This window comes from Patella vulgata, chromosome 2, assembly GCF_932274485.2.
Source record: "Patella vulgata chromosome 2, xgPatVulg1.2, whole genome shotgun sequence".
NCBI classification, from domain to species: domain Eukaryota; kingdom Metazoa; phylum Mollusca; class Gastropoda; family Patellidae; genus Patella; species Patella vulgata.
In genome coordinates this window covers 12,591,064-12,615,285 of record NC_065880.2, presented here as the reverse complement: position 1 = coordinate 12,615,285, position 24,222 = coordinate 12,591,064, and the positions used below count along the sequence as shown (strand labels likewise).

Sequence of the window (24,222 nt, the reverse complement as noted above, 5' to 3'; positions counted from 1 at the left end):
TAAGTCGGTACCTCCTAATGTAGTTCCTTTAGAACAATGTTTGATCGGACCATTTCTCTCTCACCTAGAACGGTGTCTGATCGGACTTGGCTACAATATTGTCAGGGTAAACTGTGTGGAAAGCTGAAGTAATCAGATGTCAGTAGTAGAACCATTTCTAGATCGGACTATGTCTCTCTCACCCGATCAGACACAATGGTGGTTGTCATTTGCATTTTTCGCACAATTTTTAATTGTTCACAGCTTAATTCATGCTAAACTTACATTATGTAACATAAACAAAATCAAAACAAATGAAAATCAAAAGAATTTTAATGTACTACTGTTCTCCTCCAACTGGGCGAATGAAGACAGGAATATGCAATACAGTGTGCTATGAGGGAAATTTTGCCCGGACGGCGGCACTATGGCCTACCCTTATATCGAATTCCAACTGTCAAGGGATCTTTTACGGGCATATCAATGTGTAAACGGGACCTTGGTTTTTCATCCCATCCGAATGACTAGACAGCTGTCCTTGTCAGGCCCTCTGTCCTGCATCACTAACAAAGGGGAACCACGCGGGAAAATCTGGATGAACTTTCTCAGCCAATGCAGGGATCGAACACCCGACCTCCAAGCTAGCAAGCCAGCACCTTACCCACTTAGAAAAAAAAAAGAAAATTCAATCCAATATATCTTTGTATATAGTGAACCGAACTGAACCATTTTTTGACTGATATTACTTTTAGAGATTCAACTTCCTAGGGATTTAAAATCTCTCAAATGATGATCAGAGACATGAATACCAGAGAGAGAGAGGGTTTAACTCCACTGGACACAAACTAGGTCATTTCGGGACTAACATATGGTTCAATTTTATTTCAATAATTCGCTTGTGGGTAGGTGTCTTTAGCAGTGGGAGGAAACCCCCCATACATGAATACTGGTGCCCCAAAATTTGTCACACATTTGTAGTTTCTGTAGCACCTATGGACATTATAGTAACTGTGTTACACACAATGCCTTATTACCATAAAACGTTGTTAATTATTGTGAATATGTAAGGTAAACATGTATGGCTACTGAACAATATTAGATTTGTTGATACGAAAATACATGTAAATATAAAGTGATTTGGAGATCCACAATTTATTGCACCCCCAGGATGGCTGCTCCATGTATCAGAGCGTAGACTGGTAACGCGCACAAATATCTATGTCTGGTTGATTTCGGCTACGCTAGGCCTATATCCGGTGAGGACGAAATGATGGCGACCGAAAAGGCAAGACCTCGAGGTTGGCCTTGTTATAATAATAAATGACCATGGAAAAGGTGCAATGATAACGGTATATAACAGTATTAAATATTTAGCCAGTGGTGTTAGGTTAATTAATAATGAATGTCATTTCATGGCTTATAGTAAGTGCAGCAGAACCGAAAAGCACGCAAAACAAAAGACCTAAAAAAAAAACGTTGCAAAAAATAAACAACAAATATCAAATCAAGTGAATCACTGTGAATGCATCCGGGGGCCAGTCGTAAAATGTAGCCGTCGATATTGAGCAGTAGTTACTAATATTACTATTAATTATGGCTAAAGTAGGCCAGCAACCTATGCCATTTCTCTCTATCCACCGTGTCTAGAATAGGGGAGTGACGAGTGTAGTCTAAAGTTCTATTAGTATTAGTATTAACTTCTATTCTAATTATCTATCTGTAGTATGCTATATATAGCCTGCGGTGATTGTACCTTGGAAATCCCACAGTGTTTGAAGTGGAGGGTTGTGGCAAGACAACAATGAATGCCCACTTGTGACCCTTGCATTGTCATAATTGCATCAATCCTCGTGTTAGAATGTGAATTGCCCAGTTAGTAGTACTAGTAGCACTAGTGGGAGTGGGTCTTTGGTGACAGACTGTAGGCTACAAATATTCTGTCAATTCTCACAAAACATGCGGAATTGGCAGGTAGGCTTCGAAATTTTGTCCCATTACTTTCTCCTCTAATTACAGGAAGTTGCTCCCATCAATGAACTCAAAAAGCCATGAAACAAGATTGTCAGTTGGGGCCTCGCGTCTTACCCAAGGGTGGCGTGTCAATCAGCATCTGCTTGTCATTACCCCAGTGGTCTTGATTAGGTTTTTATTTTTATAATTATAGCTTGTTTCCAGGAGTAGGCCTGCCGGTAATTAATGAGTTGGGGGATCACGTGGCTAAGTGGGTAAGACGCTGGCTCGCTAGCCTGGAGGTCGGGTGTTCGATCCCTGCATTGGCCGATAAAGTTCATTCACTTTTTCCAGCGTGGTATCCTCCTTGTCAGGCCTTCCATCCTGCATCACTGACAAGGGGAAACCACGCCGGAAGTCGTTCGGATGGGACGAAAAAACTGAGGTCCTGTGTACACATTGGCGTGCACGTTAAAGATCCCTTGGCAGTTGGAATTCGATACAAGAGTAGGCCGTAGAGCCGCTGCCTGGGCAAAATTTCCCTCATAGCACACTGTATGGCGTATGCCCGTCTTCATTAGCCCAGGTTAGGAGCAGAACAGTAGGACGTTAAACCCCATTTCATTTCATTTCATTGTTTATGAGTTTCCTATATGTTTTTGGTTATTTTACAGGATACTAGCTATATGTGCAAGTAGTAGATATAGACTGATTGTTTTACAATTAATACAAAGATGGATGGTATGCCTATAGACGTTATACCCTTACCAGAAGAACCTTCGGATAAATCCAAACAAATCAAAACAAAACTACAAGAGGAGATTGATATTAATAATGGAGAGATAACTAGATCAGACAAACAATCTAGTAGTAATGGGAAAGATGTAAATACGTTTCATCCTTCTCAATCCATTGTAGATGAATTATTTAAAGATTTTTTAGCGCAAAAGAATGCGCAAATAAAAACTACATCTGTCGTCGCTGCACCAAATAAATCCTTTGAGCATGCTTCAATAGATGAAATAAATGCTCTCTTAGATCACGAAATCAACCTTATAAAGACACAAAAGTCAGATGACAGCAAGGATGACAGTCATCGAAAGAAAAAGCATAAAAAGAAAAGAAAGTCAGAAACTTCTGATGAAGTTAGAGAAAGTCGACATAGTAAACATAAAAAGAAAAAACGTGAACACCGAGAAGATAAAGATAATACTAGGTATCAATCAAACGATGATGATACTACCCATTTGTCGAGTGTAAAAGATGACGGCAGTCGTGTGTCAATTGATTCTGATAATAACAAAAACAATGATCTTAGTGATCCGTCGATATCAGTGCGGTCAAAATTAAGTGAAATCAAAAAGTCAAAGACTGGACTGGAGTTATTGAGTCAGTATTCAGAAGTCAATGAAGAAAAATCTGATACAGCGGGCAGTATCAGTAAAACTGTTGAAATTATAAATTTAACAGGTAAAAACACAAACAATACAACAAATACGGATGTTTCAGATGATAACAAACAAAGTTCTGTGTCTATTGAATCTTCTGTGTTTGAAAAGCCAGTGAGGAAAACTAAGGATCTTCTTGAAGGAGATAAAGATGAACTTCTGTCTGCTCCAGTTTTTAAATCTAAACCAGCTATTAACAAGTCGGGAAATATAAGCCTAAAAATAACTAATAATAGTGCACAGTTTATAGCATCGGGTGAAGTTTATGATAAAAAAGGAAAAAGGAGAGAAGAAGGTTATTGCTATAATCATGTACCAACATTTCATGTGGAAGAGAGAGAGAAATGAGGTTTAATGTCCACTCGACACAAATTAGGCCATTTCGAGACAAACATATGGTTCAATTTTATTTCAATAATTCGCTTGCACTTAAAGGGTCTTTAGCAGTGGGAGGATACCGGACGACCCTACTCCTTTTCACGTACAACCGGGGAATTGAAACCATGCCAGTTGACTCAATGACAGACCTTATGATACAGCGCGCACCTGCTAACCATTCGTCCATCCAACTCCCCTCGTGTGGAAGAACATTGATTGTTACTTCCCGCTTTGGGGGGGGGGGCGAATGTTTTTTGCGTGCATTGCATCATTGAGTAGAGTGGCGTGGTTTCGATTGCCCGCTTGTACGGGACAAGGAGTAGGGTCACCTGTCCAACCTCGTGGGTTTTCTCTGGGTTGCCTGGTTTCCTCCCACTGCTAAAGACCACTACATGTATGTGCAAGTAAATTAATGAAATGAAATTGAACCATATGTTAGTCCCAAAATGACCTGGTCTGTGTGAACATTAAACCCCATTTCTCTCATTCCTGCTAGTCCCTCTGTCCACAAGTCACATTCTTCCACTCTTCATGTCAGAGTTTTTGAGATTTGTTTGGTAACTTACCTAGATGGTTTGGCAAGTCATATTAAATTTTTGAATAACACATTAAGTTTCCATGGACTTTAAAGCCACTGCCAATGAACCAATTTTATTAATATTTTAATTACCAATTGCAACTAAATGCATTCTCAAGTGAAAAAATGAAATTGGTGAAAAGTTGGTAACTGGGTTGATGTCATCAACTCACTCACTGTAACGTCATCAGTTGCTAATGGTGCAGGTATCACCAATTTCATTGTTACACTTGAGAAGTAAAATTTATTTTGGTAAAATATAGAATATTAAACGAATTGAAAAACACCTGATTTTGTGTAATATTCTGGCTCTCTTCAGACAATCCTTTGTAAAAAAAATTGATGCAGGAGGGCGTTTTTTTTTTGTTTTGTCAAAATTCTAGCAAGAATTTCTTATTTAAGAAACACACCAAATTATAAATTTAATATTTATTTTATTCTTAATAAGAAAAATAAGTAAGATTTTGAAATGACGGCAGAATAAGTCTGTGACTTCATTTAGATTAACACATGGGAAAATGTTTTCATATCTGTCGGTTTTTGTTTTGGCAACCATTACGTGGTATTGTTAAAGCATGGATTTGTCTGGTGTTTAAATTGAAGTCTGTGCCCTCAACCTCTCCACGGAGAATACTTTCGGTCATCTCTCACTCAGTTATCAGTTATAATTTTCGAGAAACATATGCAGGCATTTTGATGGTAAAAAAATGACGGATTGACAACAAAATGTCGCCATATTGTGGAACGACAAATTGACAATCCGGTGCTGTTTAAGATTGTCTGTAGTGTTACATACTTGATAGTTGAGTCTAGTGTTCCGCTCCTCTTTTCAAGAAAGGCTTAGTAGAGTTACTTCAATTGATCGCAGGAAATACGAACATGCAGAAATGGATAACTATATATTTTTTTTTTTTTAAAAATAAAGACGTGTGACGCGGCCCATTTTTGATGACACGGCAGTATCTAAGAACCGGACTATTTTTTTTGTGTGACCTAATCCGTTTGATTTTGTTTTTTTACTGAGAAACAGAGAAGTGATGATAATTGATGTTTTCTTCAGGTGAAGTGATATCTTCAGGTAGTGATGATAATTCTAATAGTAATAATGACGATGATGAGGATGATGATGATGAAGAAGAGGGAAGCAAAATGTCCGAAACCGGTTCCTTGCCAGAAACAGATGATGAAAAGAATGGTTCAAAGAAAAAGAAGAAGAAACACAAGCATAAACACAAGAAAAAGAAAAAACATAAAAATAAAGACAAGGACAAAGACAAAGAAAAGGATAAATCAGAGAAAAAGAAGAACAAAAGATCAAGATCAAGATCAAAAGAAGGTTCGAGAGAAAGATCAGAAAGTTATAAAACAAGAAAACGAGATAGATCTAGGTAATGTTCAATGTTTTATTTTAGGTTAATTCAGGGATAGATCTAGGTAATGTTCAATGTTTTATTTTAGGTTAATTCAGGGATAGATCTAGGTAATGTTCAATGTTTTATTTTAGGTTAATTCAGGGATAGATCTAGGTAATGTTCGATGTTTTAGGTTAATTCAGGGATAGATCTAGGTAATGTTCAATGTTTTAGGTTAATTCAGGGATAGATCTAGGTAATGTTCAATGTTTTATTTTAGGTTAGTGGTTCTCAACCGTTTTTTGGCAATGGCACACCTTGGAACACATGAAAAATAGCGGCACACCTGACAAAATATATATGAAAAATATTTAAATTTTGAAAATGAAAACATGGCAAGTCATAGACGGCATACAACCATAGACAGAGACTAGTCATAGACACATAGTATGACTCAAACTAAATAAAGAAAAACACTGCGAAGAACGTACAGTAGACACCTGTGAATACTCAATTGGGATCAAGTGGCTTTTCGCATTTTCTTAGTGTGCCGTTCAAAATTTCACGGCACACTTAGGAAGATCTCCCGGCACACCGGTTGAGAATCACTGTTTTAGGTTAATTCAGGGATAGATCTTGGTAATGTTCTGTCTAAGTTAAATTCAGTTTATTCTGATTAAAACACAGATTCTGTTTCGTTGTTTATAGTTCAAAATTTTGTGTTACTTGTTTTTACAACACTAGAATCTGGATGATGTGAGGGGTTAGCCAATGAAACTTTCTGTTACAAAGAGTTTTTAGCGTGAGGTACACAGAACTGTGGGTAACCCACTAGAAACATCAACACTGATTGGTTAATCAAATGTCTGATGTCATTGGGTCAGAAGCCGGTAGTATTACCTCTGACTACAACTGACCTTTCACTACAACCGGTCAGATCTTCATGTATAAATAAAAAAAGAAACGAATTACAGATCAGTATTTGAATCGGATTGATTTCAGCCATGTAATGTTCTAATGGTCTAAGTTGAATACAGTTATAAAACATGATAGATCCAGGTAATGATCGATTGGTCTGTCTAAATTAGATATAGAGATATAGTTTCCAGTTTCATAAACATTTACCTTAATTTAAGGGCGGTTGGATGTCCGAATGGTTAGCACATGCACGCTGTATCATAAGGTCTGTCATTGAGTCGACTGGCAGGGTTTCGATTCCGGGGTTGTACGTGACAAGGAGTAGGGTCACCTTGTGGCTTTTCTCCTGGTTCTCCAGTTTCCTCCCACTGCTAAAGACCCCTAAACGCAAGCAAATTATTGAAATAAAAAATGGAACCATGTGTTAGTCCCGAAATGACCTAGTTTGTGTCAAGTGGACGTTAAACCGCATTTCTCTCTCTCTGTCTCACCTTAATTTAACTTAATTTAACTTGGCAATTCACACTCACAAAATGAAATATTTTAAATTTTGAGGTGAGCAATTCCATCTTTCATATGTGAAGAATTTATGTATTTTAGATCTAGATCACACAGTAGATCAACTAGTAAAACAAGACATCCAAGTAATGAAGTCCGTGATAGGTTTGTTTTTTGTACATTATTTCTATATACTTATCCAATATCAAATGGAAGATTTGTGTTCTTTTGAAGAACAGTCTGAAATGTATTAATTAGTTCATAAGATATATTGTAAAGACACTAATTAAGTAGTTAACTGATACCCAGTAGTTGTACTATTAATAGTTCAAATATTCAAATGGAATTATTTTTTTTGTAATCTTATTATATAGCAAAATGTTCAAATTCATTTTTGTTAAAAATTAGTTCTTAAAGGGGCATTATGGGAGATTAGATAAAGAGCTGGCAGTTCTCACTATAATAGTTAAAAACAAGATAATGTAAAGGGAATATGCTGAAAATTTCAGTCAAATTGCTCCACTCTGAACTGAGATAGTATTGATTGAATTTTAGGCCTAGCCTTTATCATCATTACTGAAATCGGTACAATAAAAAAAAAAGTCTTGATTATCCATTTTGAGATTTAATCATCAAATGAAAATCTGACACATAAGATGGCATCGAGAGTTGATTATGGTCTTTTCATGTTAAAAAAAATGTCTAATAGTTTATATAACATTCCGGACCTAAATAAAGACCTGGAATAGGCAGATTTACCTCTTGCATAATGCATGTTTAATAATACGAGACAAATTTTTAATGTAGAATATACTTTATATATTGATATAGAGGATGGGATGCTCGATCTTACTTGGATGATGTTAAAGGAGAGAGAAGTACTTACAGAAAAACTGATAGATATAAACGTAGTTCTAAATACAGTCGGTCAAGGTCAAGAACCAGATCAAGGTCCCGATCACATTCACGTTCTAAGACTAGAAGAAGACGAAGATCAAGATCTAGATCCAGATCCAGGTCCAGGTCAAGGTCCAGGTCTCAATCTAGATCCAGAAGAAAGGAAACTTCCAGTGATCTTCGACTCCAGATTGATAAGAAAAAATTAAGAAAGATTGCTATGTAAGTATAACAGTGAATACACACCATGTTGTAAAAATATCCCCTTAAAGATACATTGTCCCAAAAGTATTTATTGTGTGCTTATTTCCAATAAAAGTATGGCAATTTTGGTATATATGAAAAGTAGAAATATCCAATCTTACTAGAAAAATACTGGATTCCATGAAAAACATCCATGGAGTGCATACAGGGCAAAAATGTCAGGGTATCATGACTAACTGGCAACCCGCCTGTTGCTTGTCAGCTTATTGTGTGCTAGCTTGACTGAGGGAGTGGTTGTTATTTCTTGATGAAATGGTTAGTCGATTTGGGAACATTGACAGTTGACATTGAATAGTTAAGCATTTACTTAGGCCTCAATATGTATGGTAAATGGACCGAGATCTTTTTTAGAAACAACCTCTGTAGAATAAGGCTGTAATTTTCAACACTTCTTTAATTTCAGTGCCAATGCTTTAGCTAATCTGAAAGGTGGTAATGTTAATTCAGCAGATATAGCAAGTCTTAAATCTGGAGGAAAATCAGTAGAAGAGTTGACAGGTGATATTCTACTCTCTAGTTTCTGTGGCCGCATAAAAGTATTGTAATTTGATTGGTTGATATTTGTTCAGTCTGTTCAGTCTTATCATCTTTAAAATTTTGTATTTAAAGATAAATTATGGGAGATTCGATAATGAGTTGGCAATTCTCACTATGATAGTTAAAAACTAGATAATGTAAAGACAATTTGCTGAAAATTTCATTCAAATTGATCCACTATAAACCGAGAACTAAGCGATTGAAATTTACGCCTAAAGTCAGTACGATAAACAGCATAGTCTCGATTATCCATTTAATCGTAAAATCGTGAAAAAAAGTTATGCAGTAAATCAGCTCGTAATCCACTAAAGATCATAGGCTAGCGATGTCATCTAGAGTTGATTATGGTCTGGATAGATTAATTAATGTCTAATTAATAATTTAGATAACATTTCAGGCCTAAAGAAAGACCTGCAATTGGCAGATTTAGCTCTTGCATAATGTATGTTTAAGTTTGTTATTGAAACCACTGTAATTGGTATTAAACTGCAAATTAGGTATAATAAAAATAATAATAATAATGTATTTATATAGTGCCTATTATCCAGTAAAGTGCTCCATGGCGCTGAGTTGTCTCACCGAAAATGGTGTTATATAGAAGTAAAGAGATGAGTATTGAGTTACTTTTTGAATTCTGCGATATGTACTTGCTTGCTTATGATGATGTTCCAAATATTTAAGTGACTGTTTCTTTTTCTTTCATCAGACTTCTGTAAAGGATTAGTTGGAAAAGATCATCTTTTTAGCAGCAGTGATAGCGAGTCCAATGTCAGCCATTCAGATAATGAACAAGATCAGCCATTTATACATCATCCATTTAAAGTTAAAGAGTCAGCACCTATTATAATGAATATAAGGGTAATGACATAAAATAATAATAAATCGACTTGTATAGCGCTAAATTATGTCCGCTGGGTTTTTTTCTAAGTGCTTCTCAGATGTGTCTTTAATGTTGACTTGACACTTGAAAATAGAGGTGTCGTGTGCATCTATCGAGTAAGCTCATTCCAGGAATATGATCCATGAACTGGTAAAGAGTATTTTCCATACAATTTATTATATCTGGGAACTGAAAGCAATGTTTTATCTGCTGAAGATCGCAAGATTTGTCACAAAGGAGTAGTGAATGAAAAAAACCAAAAAAACTTTGTCTGAGATTTGTTTATTCTCTTTTCCAATGTGATGCAGGACAGAGAACCTGACAAGGACAGCTGTCTAGTCATTTGGATGGCATGAAAACCAAGGTCCTGTATGTACATTGGCATGCACGTAAAAGATCCCTTGGCAGTTGGAATTTCCCTCACAGCACACTGTATGGCATATGCCCATCTTCATTAGCCCAGTTGGAGCAGAACAGTAGGACGTTAAACCCCATTTCATTTCATTTCATTTTATTGTTTATTCTCAGAAATCAAACTTGATGACTTTGGGTCTAGCTGTTGAATTCACATTAGACATTAATATTTCATTTCTATCAACAGAACATGAAGCAAATACCGATTATGACTCAGTCTGAAAAAACTGTTACCGTGTTGCGCTCTCAGTTCCCTGTTTCTAGTGGAAACCAACATCGTTTAAAAGAATTAGAATGGGTGCCAGTTGAAAAATCTACGACTTCTACTGTAGCAACATTAGATGCAGGAATTGTTAAAACACCTAGTGCTGCAGCAACCACCACAACTTCTGATCCTCCTGCTACTGCTACTGCTACAACCTTATCATTCCTGCCAGCTACTGAAACTTCTACACAGCCAGAACCGGTTGTTGCTGATCCAGTTTTTCCTCAACCTGTTGCTTTGGTATTTATTCATCTTCACATAATTCCATTTATTAATTTTAAAATTTGTTGTGACAAGTTTCGAAAGGGACATGCATGTGCATGTATCATTAGGTTACTTCAGAAAAGAAAGAAAATTCCTGTATTGTTTAGACATCCCATTGAAAAAAGGAATCCTATTGAATTTTAATATCTTCCAGACTTATTCCCCTTTGGTATAAAATACAGTTTGCATCTTACACTGGACATACAAATTTGATGATTATTGGTGATTTTAAACGATTTTTTCGAGTTTTGAAACAAAGATAAGTGCTAGATACACAAGATTAAATGATACCTGTGTTACAGTGTAAGAGGCTTATTGTTCTGCTATTTTTTTTTAATTTTTGAGAGTTTATTAGCATGAGAAGAGGTAAAAGTATGATAATTTAGGAAATAGAATGTAAATTTATTGAGAATTTATTAGCATGAGAAGAGGTAAAAGAATAATGATAATTTAGGAAATAGAATGTAAATTTATTGTGATAATGTATTTCAGCCTATAGATATTGGAGCTATTGTATCAGAAAGATTACAAGCAGTTAGAAAACTTCAAGAAAACCCTTATGATGTTCAAGCTCTCAGTAAAATGCACCATTCTCAAGAAAAGGTATAATTCAAATTTTAAAGGAGGCAAGTCGCTAACTTGGTATCATCCACAGACTTGCAAACACAACTTATTGGTTAATTTAAATAAATATTTTGAGGTTATCTTACCATGAAAAAATGGGCTTCTGATATCCAATATTTAAGACAAAATGAAAATTTTAAAATTGGCTCACGAATTGCGTGTCAGAATGCTTTTGAGTGCCATTTGTAATGAAGCGACTTGATGAACGAGGCTAAACATATCCCACAGGAGAATACCACCAGTGTAGACTGGAATAACCAACACCAAATACTGCCATTCAATTTTGACTCGTCGAACATAACTGATTGGAAATTAAAGTAAAAACAGAAACAATTGAATGTAAATCAGTTTATTTACATTCATATAACAATATGACATGCCTTACGACCTGTTTGTGTCCATTTCTAGGTGCCAAAGAATAGAGATTTAGCTCCTTTAAAGAAGTAATTTTTATCCAACAAATTACATATTTAAATTAATTTTATCATATTCTAACATCAGACTCGCTTAATATTAAAAAACCTGTTTAATGTAAAATGTTCCAACTTTGTTTCTTCGTGATTGCTTCAAATTCTGTATTGTCTGTGTTTTTTGTACAAAAATAAACAATTTCATGTACAATCTAGTCAATCCTGCTCAAAAGGCCAGTTATATTCAGCGAGATATTCACATGAAATCTTCATTAGGATTTTCCGATGTGTTTTCCCCCTTGTCATTGATGCAGGATGGAGGGCCTAACAAGGACAGCTGTCTAGTTGTCGGATGGCATGCACGTAAAAATTGCCTTGGCAGTTAGAATTTGATATAAGATTAGGCCATAGTGCTGCTGCCCCTGCAAAATAGCACACTGTATGGCGTCTTCAATAGCTCAGTCGGAGCAGAACAGTAGGACGTTAAACCCCATTTCATTTCATTTCACATGAAATCATAAAATGCATTTTTGATTGTATAACATGTTGATATGTAATCTATTTCTATTTTAGGCTAGTCGTTGGGCACAATCACAATACCAACCCGGTCAATTTACTGGTAGTACTGGTGTTCAAATTCTTACAAAACAAGAACTTGAAGGATCAAATAAAAAGAATCAAGCATGGCTTAAAAAGGTTAGTTATACATGTGGTACATGTTGTATTCTGTTGATGTCAAATTTAATTCACAAATACATTGTACATCCCCTTTTGCCAAAAAATTTAATCGGCAGAGATATTTTGCTCAAGAAAAGTTTAAATAATCCGGCAAAATGAATTCGGAAATCAGTGGATTAGATCATATTTAATAAATTTAACAAGGATATATTCTTCATTTTGAAAGGAGCCATGAAATATTTTAAACTTTACAAGAAAAGTTGGGTGGTGACATGGATCGGCATAGATGACAATAATACTTGTTTGTATTAAAGTAAGTTCATCTAGATTTTCTGACGTGGTTTCCCCTTGTCAGTGATGCAGGATGGGGAGGGCCTGACAAGGACAGCTGTCTAGTCATTCGGATGGGACGAAAAATCGAAGTCCCGTGTACACATTGGCATGCACGTAAAAGATCCCTTAGCAGTTGGAATTCGATATAAGAGTAGGCCATAGCGACGCTGCCCGGGCAAAATTTCCCTCATAGCACACTGTATGCTGTATGCCTGTCTTCATTAGCCCATTTCAGAGCACAACAGTAGGACGTTAAACTCATTTCATTTCGACTAAATTATTAGAACTAGAATATCTGTTAATTCACTATCAATGGAATTTCATTACTCAGTAGATAGACATATACTGAGTTTTTAAATGTGACTTGCATCCACATATCGGAACTGATATTTAATATTTCTTGAGCAAAATATTTCTAAGGTAATAAATATATGTTTAATTTACAAATATTATAGATTAAGACGAGAGCCTAAAGAATTTATACATATCATTGCCATCCAGATGTTTGCTTGTTTAATTCTGTTATATGTGTAAAATAAGGCCATGTAACGTAAGATTTGAAATCAGTGGCATGGGTTTAGCTAAATTTTCCAATGGATTGAAATGCAATGGTTAAGACATGTTGCTCATATTCATGAAGCAGTGGCGGGGATGGATGGCTGCATGGTTAGCGCGTGCGTGCTGTACCATAAAGTCTGTCATTGAATCAACTGGCTGGGTTTCGAATCCCCGGTTGTATGTGACAAGGAGTAGGGTCGTCTGTCCAACTTCGTGGGTTTTCTCTGGGTCCTCCGGTTTCCTCCCACTGCTAAAGACCCCTACGCGCATGCGAATTATGGAAATAAAATTGAACCATATGTTAGTCCCGAAATGACCTAGTTTGTGTCGAGTGGACGTTAAACTCCATTTCTCTATCTCTCTCATGAAGCAGTAAAAGACTATTAGTACAGAACATCGGTCATTATTTGTATCACAGGAATCTAATCTGAAATGATTATTTACACCAACAGCATACCTTGGAATACTTGAAAAAATAGCGGCACACCTGGCTTAATATATATATGAAAAATATCTGAATTTTGCAAAATCAAAACATGGCAAGTCATAGACACTAGAATGATTCAAACTAAATAAAGAAAAACACAGCTATGAACTTAATTTATTACAGTGTTTCGAATTTCATCAGTCAAATAGCTGGCTTCCTTAGTGAGAAATTTTCTTAGTGTGCCGTTCAAAATTTCGCCTCACACTGGTTGAGAATCACTGACTTGCGCAATGAAAGTCATCATTGAAGTAAACCAATATAAATGTTTACTATAAGGAACACTGTTAATAAATCTGACTTGCTGGTTCATAATTAACAAACTCCCACAGAATATGAAAAAAATTAATGGATGATCAATCTTTATACAGTAGCCAGCCACTTGGCGCTAGTTTTTGAGTTTTGTGTTTTGGCCTTTTTGCCCTTTTTAAGAGAATTTTTTTCCTAATATCTGGATGACAGTGCCATGTATACCTGCGAGCTAGAGGCTTTAAGTCTTAGCTGGCATGTGATAAATCCACTATTTCAGGTACAGATGCTTCTCGAGTTATAAGTTTTATAAGGATTGAAAGTAAAATTATTATTTTGTTGAGAAATTGGTGAGAAGTAAAAAGGATATCCGTAATGGACGTTATTTTATGTGTATTATATTGTGAACAAAAATATTTAACCCCCTAGAAATTATCCTGGCACAGTGGCATGTTAATACCAACATATGTTTCATGTGGTTATCTTTAAAAGGGGAGTACAAGTAGGAACTTAAGTTTTATGTTAGCCATCTTATGTTTAATTGTCCCCGCCTTTCGAAGAAAGCAGGGCACTATTAAAATGGGTTTGTCTGTCTGTCTGTCTGTCTGTCCGTCACACTTTTTTGGACACAATAACTCTCTTTCTTATTGAGCTAGAATATTCAAACTTGGTGTAGGTCTTGATTAAGTCAATGCCTTGATGGAGTTCGAAGATGAGCATTTTCTGCTTAGGGTAAGCAGAGATAAGTAATTTGATTGGTTGATGCTTTGGGACACGATAACTTTAGTTCTAATTAAGTGAGAGTGATGAAACTTGTTGTATAGTTTCATTACATCAATACTTTGACTAAGTTTGATAATGAGCATTTTCTGCTCAGGGTAAGCAGAGTGATAAGCAATTTGATTGGCCGAGACTTTGGAACACAATAACTCTTCTTCTAATTGAGCCAGAATGTTCAAACTTGGTGTAGGTGTTTATTAAGTCAATGCCTTGATGGAGTTCGAAGATGAGAATTTTCTGCTTAGGATAATCAGAGATAAGCAGTTTGATTGGTTGATGCTTTGGAACACGATAACTTTAGTTCTAATTAAGTGAGAGTGAGGACACTCGGTGTATAGCTTCATTACATCAATGCCTTGACTAAGTTCGATAATGAGGGTAAGCAAAGCGATAAGAAATTTGATTGGCCAAGATTTTGGAACACAATAACTCTCCTTCTAATTGAGGTAGAATGTTCAAACTTGGTGTAGGTGTCTATTAGGTGAATGTTTAAACTTGGTGTAGATGTTCATTAGGTGAATGTTTAAACTTGATGTAGATGTTCATTGGGTGAATGTCTTGACTGAGTTCAATGATTAACATTTCGAGCTGACGCTAAGCAGAGCTAATCGATTTCATTTGTTGATGGGTTGGGACAAGATAATCTTGATTCTATCTGATAGAGATTGGTGAAACTTAGTGTATGGTTTGATTGCTCGATACTTTTGAAAAAAATAAATGGAGATTAATTAATAAGTGTCATGTTTTTATTTTGGGATTTCGGCGGGCGACACCAGCCTCACTGTTGGCTTGTTTCTCTCTGTTCAGGGCTTTGCGAGAATCATTCACTTTTTTTTTCGGGAGGGGGTTTGGATGGCCGATTGGTTAGTGTGTGCACGTTCTATCATAAAGTTTGTCATTGAGCCAGCTGCCGTGGTTTCGATTCTCCGGTTGTATGTGATGAGTAGGGTCGCTGGTCCAGCCTCGTGGGTTTTCTCTGGGTCCTCTGGTTTCCTCCCACGGCTAAAGACCCTAAAGTCCCAAAACGACATAGCTTGTGTCTCTTAGACGTTAAACCCTCTCTCTCTCTCTCTCTCTCTCTCTCTCTCTCTCTCTCCCTTTCTAGCATGTTAGATAGATGTTGGAATCTGATCTCCTTTATCAGGACTCACACCAACTGAAACCATTAATCCAAATTACTTGATTAGTATTACTCATCAGTTTAGACAATTAAAGGGGCATTATGTAAAATTTAGATAAGTGGCTGGCCATTCTCGCTATAATGTTTTTGAACATGGTTATCATTATTAGAATAAAAATTTTAATTAACTAACATTTGAACTACAGATAAACAAAACCAGGATGTACTCCCCCTATGAAGAGTAATTAATACACACTAGAAATGAATATGTTTTTGAAAAATCAACCATTCATTCTATGGTGCTAAATGAAAAAAATATTTCCAACAGTACATGTTGACATACTTTAAACTTCAAAGGAACAAAACCTATTTGATTAAAGAAGTGTTATTTTAATTGGTAATGAGCCAAGCTCTATTGCCATTGTGCCAGGGAAACTTTCTACCGCAACAAGTTTTCATGTTTGCAAAAGAAGGAACCATTTTTGCAAACCAAAATATTTTGCTATGTTTGGTAATACACATTGTAAAATAGAATTGTTATTTTACGCAATATTGTCTATTACCAAACATAGTATGAAAGCTTGTTGCAGGTTATCATGAGCTTGATGCAGTGTAGAGAGGAATGAAAACTAGTGACTAAGTGGATAATTTGTTTCTCGGCAACTGGCTGTCGTACAGTGGTAAGTAAAAAGCTGTACTTGTCACCCAAATTAATTACTTTATTTTCTTTTATGGGTGCGGGGTTGAATAATTGATTTTCATAAATTTTTCATAAATGAAGTTGGGTGACTCGACAGCTTTTAACGTTATAAAAAGTGTTATAATTTCCAGCAGTCAAGAGCGCAATCTGATTACAATACAGATCTATATTTCGTTTCGTTTTTTTATACATTCGGTGGCCTACACTACATGGAGATCTAATAATTGGTTTTGTCAGGGGTCATACAATCGGCTTTTGACCCTAAGAAGTCAGACATTGATTAATCAATCAGCGTTGGTGTTACTAGTGTTCTGCCCACAGTTCAATGCATGGCACGCCAAGAAGTTGCCGTAACAGACTGTTTCATGAACTATAAAAAACGAAATGAAATAGGATCTGTGTTTTAACCAGATTGTCAAGATCGTAGTATAATGTTTATGTTTAAAAGGACAGCTCTAAAGTAGATTGCAAACTGATCAGCAGTGAAAATTGCCTAGGCCACTACAATCACAGAAAGGGATGACATCGGTGGGGGTTAATGAGCTTGCAATATTAACTTTTTTCCTTTTGCAAATTAGATTCTAGAACATTTTTTTTATGTATTAGAAAAATAAATAAAGGTGTTTGAAGGATTTCTAGATAAAAAGTTTTGCCTATTTAGTGTAAATAGGTATATAAAATGAGTAAAAGGCATCATTCTGCCTGAACCAGTTTACGTTATGTAAACAATGCATGCTCCATCGTGTCAATGATTGACACCATGTGATGTGACATCACATGTAGAAGGCATTTGAACTTACAAAGTTCAGTCTTCTTATACAGAGTTATAAGAAAGCTTTCGGAATACCTTTGTGAAACAGATTGGGGATGCTGGATTGTCAATCCAGAACGCCCCGAATTGACAGAATTTCAACCGAGTGACACAGAATTCAGTCCTGTCTCAGTTCTATCAATCCCGACAACTGATCAAGGTGGTGTGAGTAGAATTGCGACCTATTTAAACACAACAAATATGTCTCGGCTGCATGGTTGGTTGAGATATTTTCTTATTTGCATTATAGCCCAGAATATCTTTTCACTCGATTATCACTATTTTTGGGATTGAGAGAATTCAATTCCAGAACATTCAACCGAGTATTCCCATTGAGTAGATTGTTGTAGCTAATAGTTAATAATGGGGGGTAACTCTAGTTTAGCTTTCCATTAGTGTCCACAAAAGGTCTTTGTTAATAAAAATGGCTATTAATTGTACATTTTAATATTGATAGTTTACACGCTGTACAGAATGGGTAATAAAAATCCTAATCACCTTGTCCTGACTTCATATCTTATTGAATAGTTTATGTTTTAATTATTAACTGGTATTAGTTAGTTATTAACTGGATGACCATGACTGTCTATTAGTACATACATGATGTCATCTTGTTTAACTTCCGGTGTGGTTCCCCCTTGTCAGTGATGCAGGACGGAGGGCCTGACAAGGACAGCTGTTTAGTCATTAGGATGGGACCAAAAACTGAGGTACCGTGTACACATAAGCATGCATGGTAAGATCCCTTGACAGTTAGAATTTGATATAAGAATGGGACGCAGTGCCGCTGTTCGGGCAAAATTTCCCTCATAGCACACTGTATGGCGTTTGCCCGTCTTCATTAGCCCAGTTCGGAGCAGTACATTAGGATGTTAAACCCCATTTCATTTCATTTCTATTTGTTTAACTTAATGCACTAAATTGTTGCTTGAAATACACTAGAATCAATACCAGGAAAAATATTCTTGTCAAGTTGCCATCCCGGAGAATCTCTCTCCACCATCCGTATCGTCACATGAATGTTCTTGAAAATATCAAATTCTATAAACGTGAAATTAAATCTTATATATTTAAAATCGTAAAAGCATCCTATTGCTTATTAGTCTGTGATAATTTTAAATGTATACAGCTGTGGATTTGTTGTATTGTACAAGTTTTTGTTTTTATTAATTCATCATAATTTCAGGTTATATCCATGGTTATATTATATGGAAGACCAAACAGCTCTTTATTCAGTGTTCTTAATTCATAGTCCTTAATTCATAGTCCTTAATTCTTATTTCTACAGTTGTTGTTGTATTTCGACATTTGTATCTTAAAATCAATATTTGTTTTACAAATCAGACATAAGAAATAAGGACTAAGAACACTGAATAAAGAGCTGTTTGGTCTTCAATAATATTATTGAAGCTTCTATTATACCTTGCTGTGAAATGTTATGGGATATGGAGAAAATGTCTTACTCACTAAAATGAATGAATGTATGTGATAGGAATATACTGGATATTTTATGTGAAAATAAAAGGAACTCTTCACACATTTTTTCATTATATACCTACAATTCTATTTCTGTGTCTGGTCATGAATTTCAGGATCAGTTTAAACGAGCTGAACCAGTTAAAAGTGGAATTGGAATGTTTTTACTGCAAAAAATGGGATGGAAAGCAGGAGAAGGATTGGGTAAAAATAATGAAGGATCCCTGGAACCATTATTATTGGATCTTAAAGTGGATAGGAAAGGTAATAATTAAATCTCTCATTGAATAATACATGTTTGATGAACTTTCATATGTTATACGTCCAAATTAGTAATGGGGAGGTATTATACTGTCGTCCCTGTGTGTCTTTGTGTCGCCAGAACCTTGACATTAGTAAGCCTTATTATCAGACTTGTATGTTTTATGTTTGCCAGGGGATCACGTGGCTAAGTGGGTAAGACGCTGGCTCGCTAGCCTGGAGGTCGGGTGTTCGATCCCTGCATTGGCCGAGAAAGTTCATCCAGATTTTCCAGCGTGGTTTCCCCTTGTCAGTGATGCAGGACGGAGGGCCTGACAAAGACAGCTGTCTAGTCGTTCAGATGGGACGGAAAACTGAGGTCCCGTTTACACATTGGCGTGCACGTAAAAGATCCCTTGGCAGTTGGAATTTGATATAAGAGTAGGCCGTAGCGCCGTTGTAAGGGCAAAATGTCCCCCATAGCACACTGTGCAGCGTATATAAAATGGATGCGTCTCTTCATTAGCCCAGTCGGTGTAGGACAACCCCATTTCATTTTAGGTTGGCCTACATCCCCCAAAAATATTCCTTGGTAAGAACATGAATATCTAACTTGACTTATTGGGATCGTGGCTAGGATTTAGAATTTGATTAGGGAATTGATTTAATCTAAATAACAATGGGCAAAGTTGATGTGAGGCAGTAAATATGTGTATAACAACATAACATAGTTTAATGATGCAATTTAACTGAAAAATTGTTTTAAATTGAAAATAGGCATTTGGTTTCATTCCTTATTAAAAATGTCAAATCTGCTTGCTTAGATTATTCTCTGATTTTTAGGTTTACAAACACAAAGTGAAGTGAAACCTTATCAGCGAGGCTTTGGTAAAATGAATCGAGGTAATCGTGGAGGAGGTGGGCATAGTGCTCCTACAACTGGTGGTAGTGCTGGTGGTGGTGGTCAAACACTACCTAAAGATCTTTCAGGTATTATATAAATATTTCTCTCCCAAACAGGGGGTTGGATGGCCGATTGGTTAGCACGTTCGCCTTCTATCATAAAATCTGCCATTGAGTCAACTGGTGTGGTTTCTATCCCCGGTTGTACGGGTTTTCTCCCGGTCCTCCGGTTTCCTCCCACTGCTAAAGACCCCTATGGGCAAGCAAATTATTGAAATAAAATTGAACCGAGTGTTAGTCCCGAAATGACATAGTTTGTGTCAAGTGGATGTTAAACCCCATTTCCCTCTCTCCTCTCCCAAGCAAAACAATCATCTATAAACAAGACGTTTAAAAAAATATGTTTTTGTATTCATTGGATTAATATGTAATCAGTATTTAACAATTGTTAATTTTAATCTGAACTGTTAATACTACTGTTGACTTTCAAGGCGTTGCATGTTCAATCACCAAAATATATCAAAGATCTGATTATTCCATATAAATCAACAAGAACTCTTAGATCCACAGATAAACAATTTCTGTATCAACCATCAGTGAATCTTGAAATAGCAAAAAGATCTTTCTCGTTCTCTGTTCCTGTCTTGTGGAATTCATTGTCTTACAATACTAGAACCATTTTTTCCTTGGATGCATTTAAATCCTATCTAAAGACATTCCTGTTTACAGAAGCGTTGCCATAATTCATTAGAGAACTTGAAAAGTGGAATAGAAACTTTTGTTTTATTATTATTGTGCTATATAAATAGAGGATTATTATTATTATTATTAAATATATTGGGGGGTTGGATGGCTGAATGTTTAGCGTGCGCGCGCTGTATCATAAAGTCTGTCATTGAGTCGACTGGCGTGGTTTCAAATCCCCGTTTGTACGTGACAAGGAGTAGGGTCGCCTGTCCAACTTCGTTGGTTTTCTCCGGGTCCCCCGGTTTCCTCCCACTGCTAAAGACCCCTACGCGCAAGCGAATTATAGAAATAAAATTAAACCATATGTTAGTCCCGAAATGACCTAGATGGTGTCGAGTGGACGTTAAACCCCATTTCTCTCTCTCTTTCTCTCTCTCTCTCTTTATTAAACATTCATTATGCAAGAGCTAAATCTGTCTATTGCAGGTCTTTCTTTAGGCCTGAAATGTTATCTAAATTATTAATTAGACATTTATTTAAAAAAAACAAGACCATAATCAACTCTCGATGGCATCGGACACTTGAGATTTTAACCAGATTAGAACAGTTTGCCATTTAAAAATTTAATTTAAAAATGGGAAAGTGAGGATAAGTCTCAAATATACCAGTGCCCTAGTTACCACAATGCACACATTTTGTCAAAACTACAAACAGTGATAACTTGCCTCAGAATGAAGTAATTTGAATGAAATTTTCAATATTTTCATTTACATTAACTACTTTTGAGCTATTGTAGCAATAATGGTCATCTCTTTATCTAAATCTTACATAATGTATGTTTAAATAAACAGGGGGTTCATTTTAATTGTGCATAAATCTAGTTATATAGGTGTACTTACATTGTTTTTTTTTGTTAACAGGCAAACATCCGGTGTCTGCTCTATTAGAACTGTGTAACAGACGTAAATATGGAGCTCCGTATTTTGAAATGATTCACGAGAGTGGACCTGATCACAAGAAAAACTTCTTGTTTAAGGTAAATTTTATATTATAACAATATATTGCATTCTTTATAATGTGGAGGGGTTGGATGGCTGAATGGTTAGCGTGTGCATGCTGTATCATAAGTTCTGTCATTGAGTCAACTAGTTTGGTTTTGATTCCTGTTCGATTGAGCACCCCCATTGAGTAAATTGTTATAGCTAATAGTTAATAATGGGGGGTAACTCTTGTTTAGCGAATGCACGCTGTATCATAAGGTCTGTCATTGAGTCAACTGGTGTCTTTTTGATTCCCTGGTTGTATGTGACAAAGAGTAAGGTCACCTGTCCAACCTCGTGAGTTTTCTCCGGGTCCTCCGGTTTCCTCCCACTTCTAAAGATCCCTACACGCAAGCGAATTATTGAAATAAAATTAAACCATATGTTAGTCCTGAAATGACCTAGTTTGTGTGGAGTGAACGTTAAACCCCATTTCTCTCTCTCTCTCTCTCTTGATATGAGAGAATGTTTAAAAGTAATATTTTTTATTTGTAGGTGTTGGTAAACCGTGTAGAATATCAACCATCAATAGCTAGTAACAATAAGAAGACAGCTAAAGCTCAAGCTGCTACTGTTTGTTTACAAGAACTAGGAATGTTACCACGTCAAGGTCCTATATAGTCCAACACTGTCAACATTCTTTACATAGATAATAAAATAGTCGATTTTTACAGAAAAAATCTTCTTATTTGTATGTTTTATAAAGAATCTGTAAAACTGCTGAATATTGTAGTTAAGTGAAGTTGAAGTACACTCTGTGTTATATACTGGTTTCTATTCCCCAGTTGTACTTGACAAGGAGTAGGGTCACCTGTCCAACCTCGTGGGTTTTCTCCAGGTCCTCCGGTTTCCTCCCACGGCTAAAGACCCCAACGAGCAAGCGAATTATTGAAATAAAATAGAACCATGTTAGTCCTGAAATGTTGAGGCACAATACATTATTTATATGGCCTATCTCCAGTATGGATTCTCATGTGACATTCTAGATTATAGCTCTTAGAAAACGATTTACTACAAATATCACACTTATATGGCCTATCTCCAGTATGGATTCTCATGTGACATTCTAGATTATAGCTCGTAGAAAATGATTTACTGCAAATATCACACTTATATGGTCTATCTCCATTATGGATTCTAATGTGGCGTTCTAGATTACATCTCGTAGAAAACGATTTACTACAAATATCACACTTATATGGTCTTTCACCGGTATGGATTCTCATGTGGCATTCTAGATTATATCTCGTAGAAAATGATTTACTGCAAATATCACACTTATATGGTCTATCTCCATTATGGATTCTCATGTGGCGTTCTAGATTATAGCTCGTAGAAAATGATTTACTACAAATATCACACTTATATGGTCTATCTCCATTATGGATTCTCATGTGGCATTCTAGATTATAGCTCGTAGAAAACGATTTACTACAAATATCACACTTATATGGTCTTTCACCGGTATGGATTCTAATGTGGCGTTCTAGATTACATCTCGTAGAAAATGATTTACTGCAAATATCACACTTATATGGTCTCTCACCGGTATGCATTCTCATGTGTATTTCTCGTTTTGAAGGACTAACACAGAATTTACCACAAACATCACACTTATATTTGTTATCACCAGTAGATGTTGTTTTCTTTTTAGCTGGCATGTTAAGCTGTAAAATAAAACAAGAGATAGCAATATTTATGTTTTAAAATACAGAAGTAACATCACCTTTGGATGTTGGTGTACCATTATTTCAAATAATCGAACAGGCAACTTGCCAATTGACATTATTTATACTAGTGAAATATTGGACTCGCTTGACGTATTTCACTGTAAAACACCGTGCGGAGTGTCTGTATTTTAATCTTTTAATGGTCTCGAGCGAGCTTAAGATATTGCGTCATATATTGTAAATACACTTGGGCCTACGACACTCTTGTTACAATATATTACTTAATGTCTTGCTCTCGACCATTAAACAATACTTAGTTTTTGCATACACATATAAATGATAGGTTGCCACTTGCAATGTCAAATGAGCTGCGGCCTAAATTCTCTGAAAAATCAACAAGTGATGTTGCAAAATTTATTCTTTTGAGGGTAATGTGAGCTTTGTCAAGACACTGATATCAATTTAAAGCAGATCGGATGATATCTTTTGACGTTAGAGCATTGATTAGAAATGGTTCCACTCCTCTAATGTCTTTAATATTATGGATTTAGGTATTCAAGTTATCAAAAATCATCGAAAATCAATATATTTGTAGGTCGCAAGAACTTCAACTTTGTGTATAAATATAAGGTCGATTGAATGATAACTTTGACCTATAGATAATGCACAAGAATTTTAAAAGTAATCAAGGGCCATATCTCTGGCAGTAATTATCGTAAATCCTTTAAAATCAATACAATCTAAGTCTTCGTCTCATGACCTTAAAGTAGCTAAGTTTCTAACTCAATATCATCAAAAATCTTATGACATGGAAAAAACGAATTATTTGTCAATTTAA

At 35.9% G+C, this 24,222-nt stretch overlaps 1 protein-coding gene across 3 annotated transcripts; it reads left to right on the top strand.

Moving 5' to 3' along the window:
- Positions 1-1,225: 1,225 nt before the first annotated feature.
- LOC126812032 (protein Son) lies at positions 1,226-22,394 on the top strand. 3 transcript variants are annotated; one of them, XM_050538196.2, is made up of 14 exons: positions 1,226-1,328; positions 2,604-3,399; positions 5,393-5,720; positions 7,203-7,265; positions 7,932-8,219; positions 8,665-8,759; positions 9,505-9,656; positions 10,280-10,597; positions 11,114-11,224; positions 12,229-12,351; positions 18,961-19,108; positions 19,928-20,074; positions 21,595-21,710; positions 22,210-22,394. In XM_050538196.2, the coding sequence occupies exons 2-14, from the start codon at positions 2,664-2,666 to the stop codon at positions 22,333-22,335; spliced, it is 2,751 nt and encodes a 916-aa protein (XP_050394153.1). In that variant the 5' UTR covers positions 1,226-1,328; positions 2,604-2,663; the 3' UTR covers positions 22,336-22,394. The 3 variants fall into 3 exon arrangements, 2 of the variants coding, with proteins under 2 accessions (XP_050394153.1, XP_050394152.1); XM_050538195.2 differs by having other exon boundaries at positions 2,604-3,672; XR_007675806.2 differs by lacking the exons at positions 19,928-20,074; positions 21,595-21,710; positions 22,210-22,394 and adding an exon at positions 16,448-16,537 and having other exon boundaries at positions 2,604-3,672; positions 18,961-19,102.
- The last annotated feature ends 1,828 nt before the right edge of the window (positions 22,395-24,222 follow it).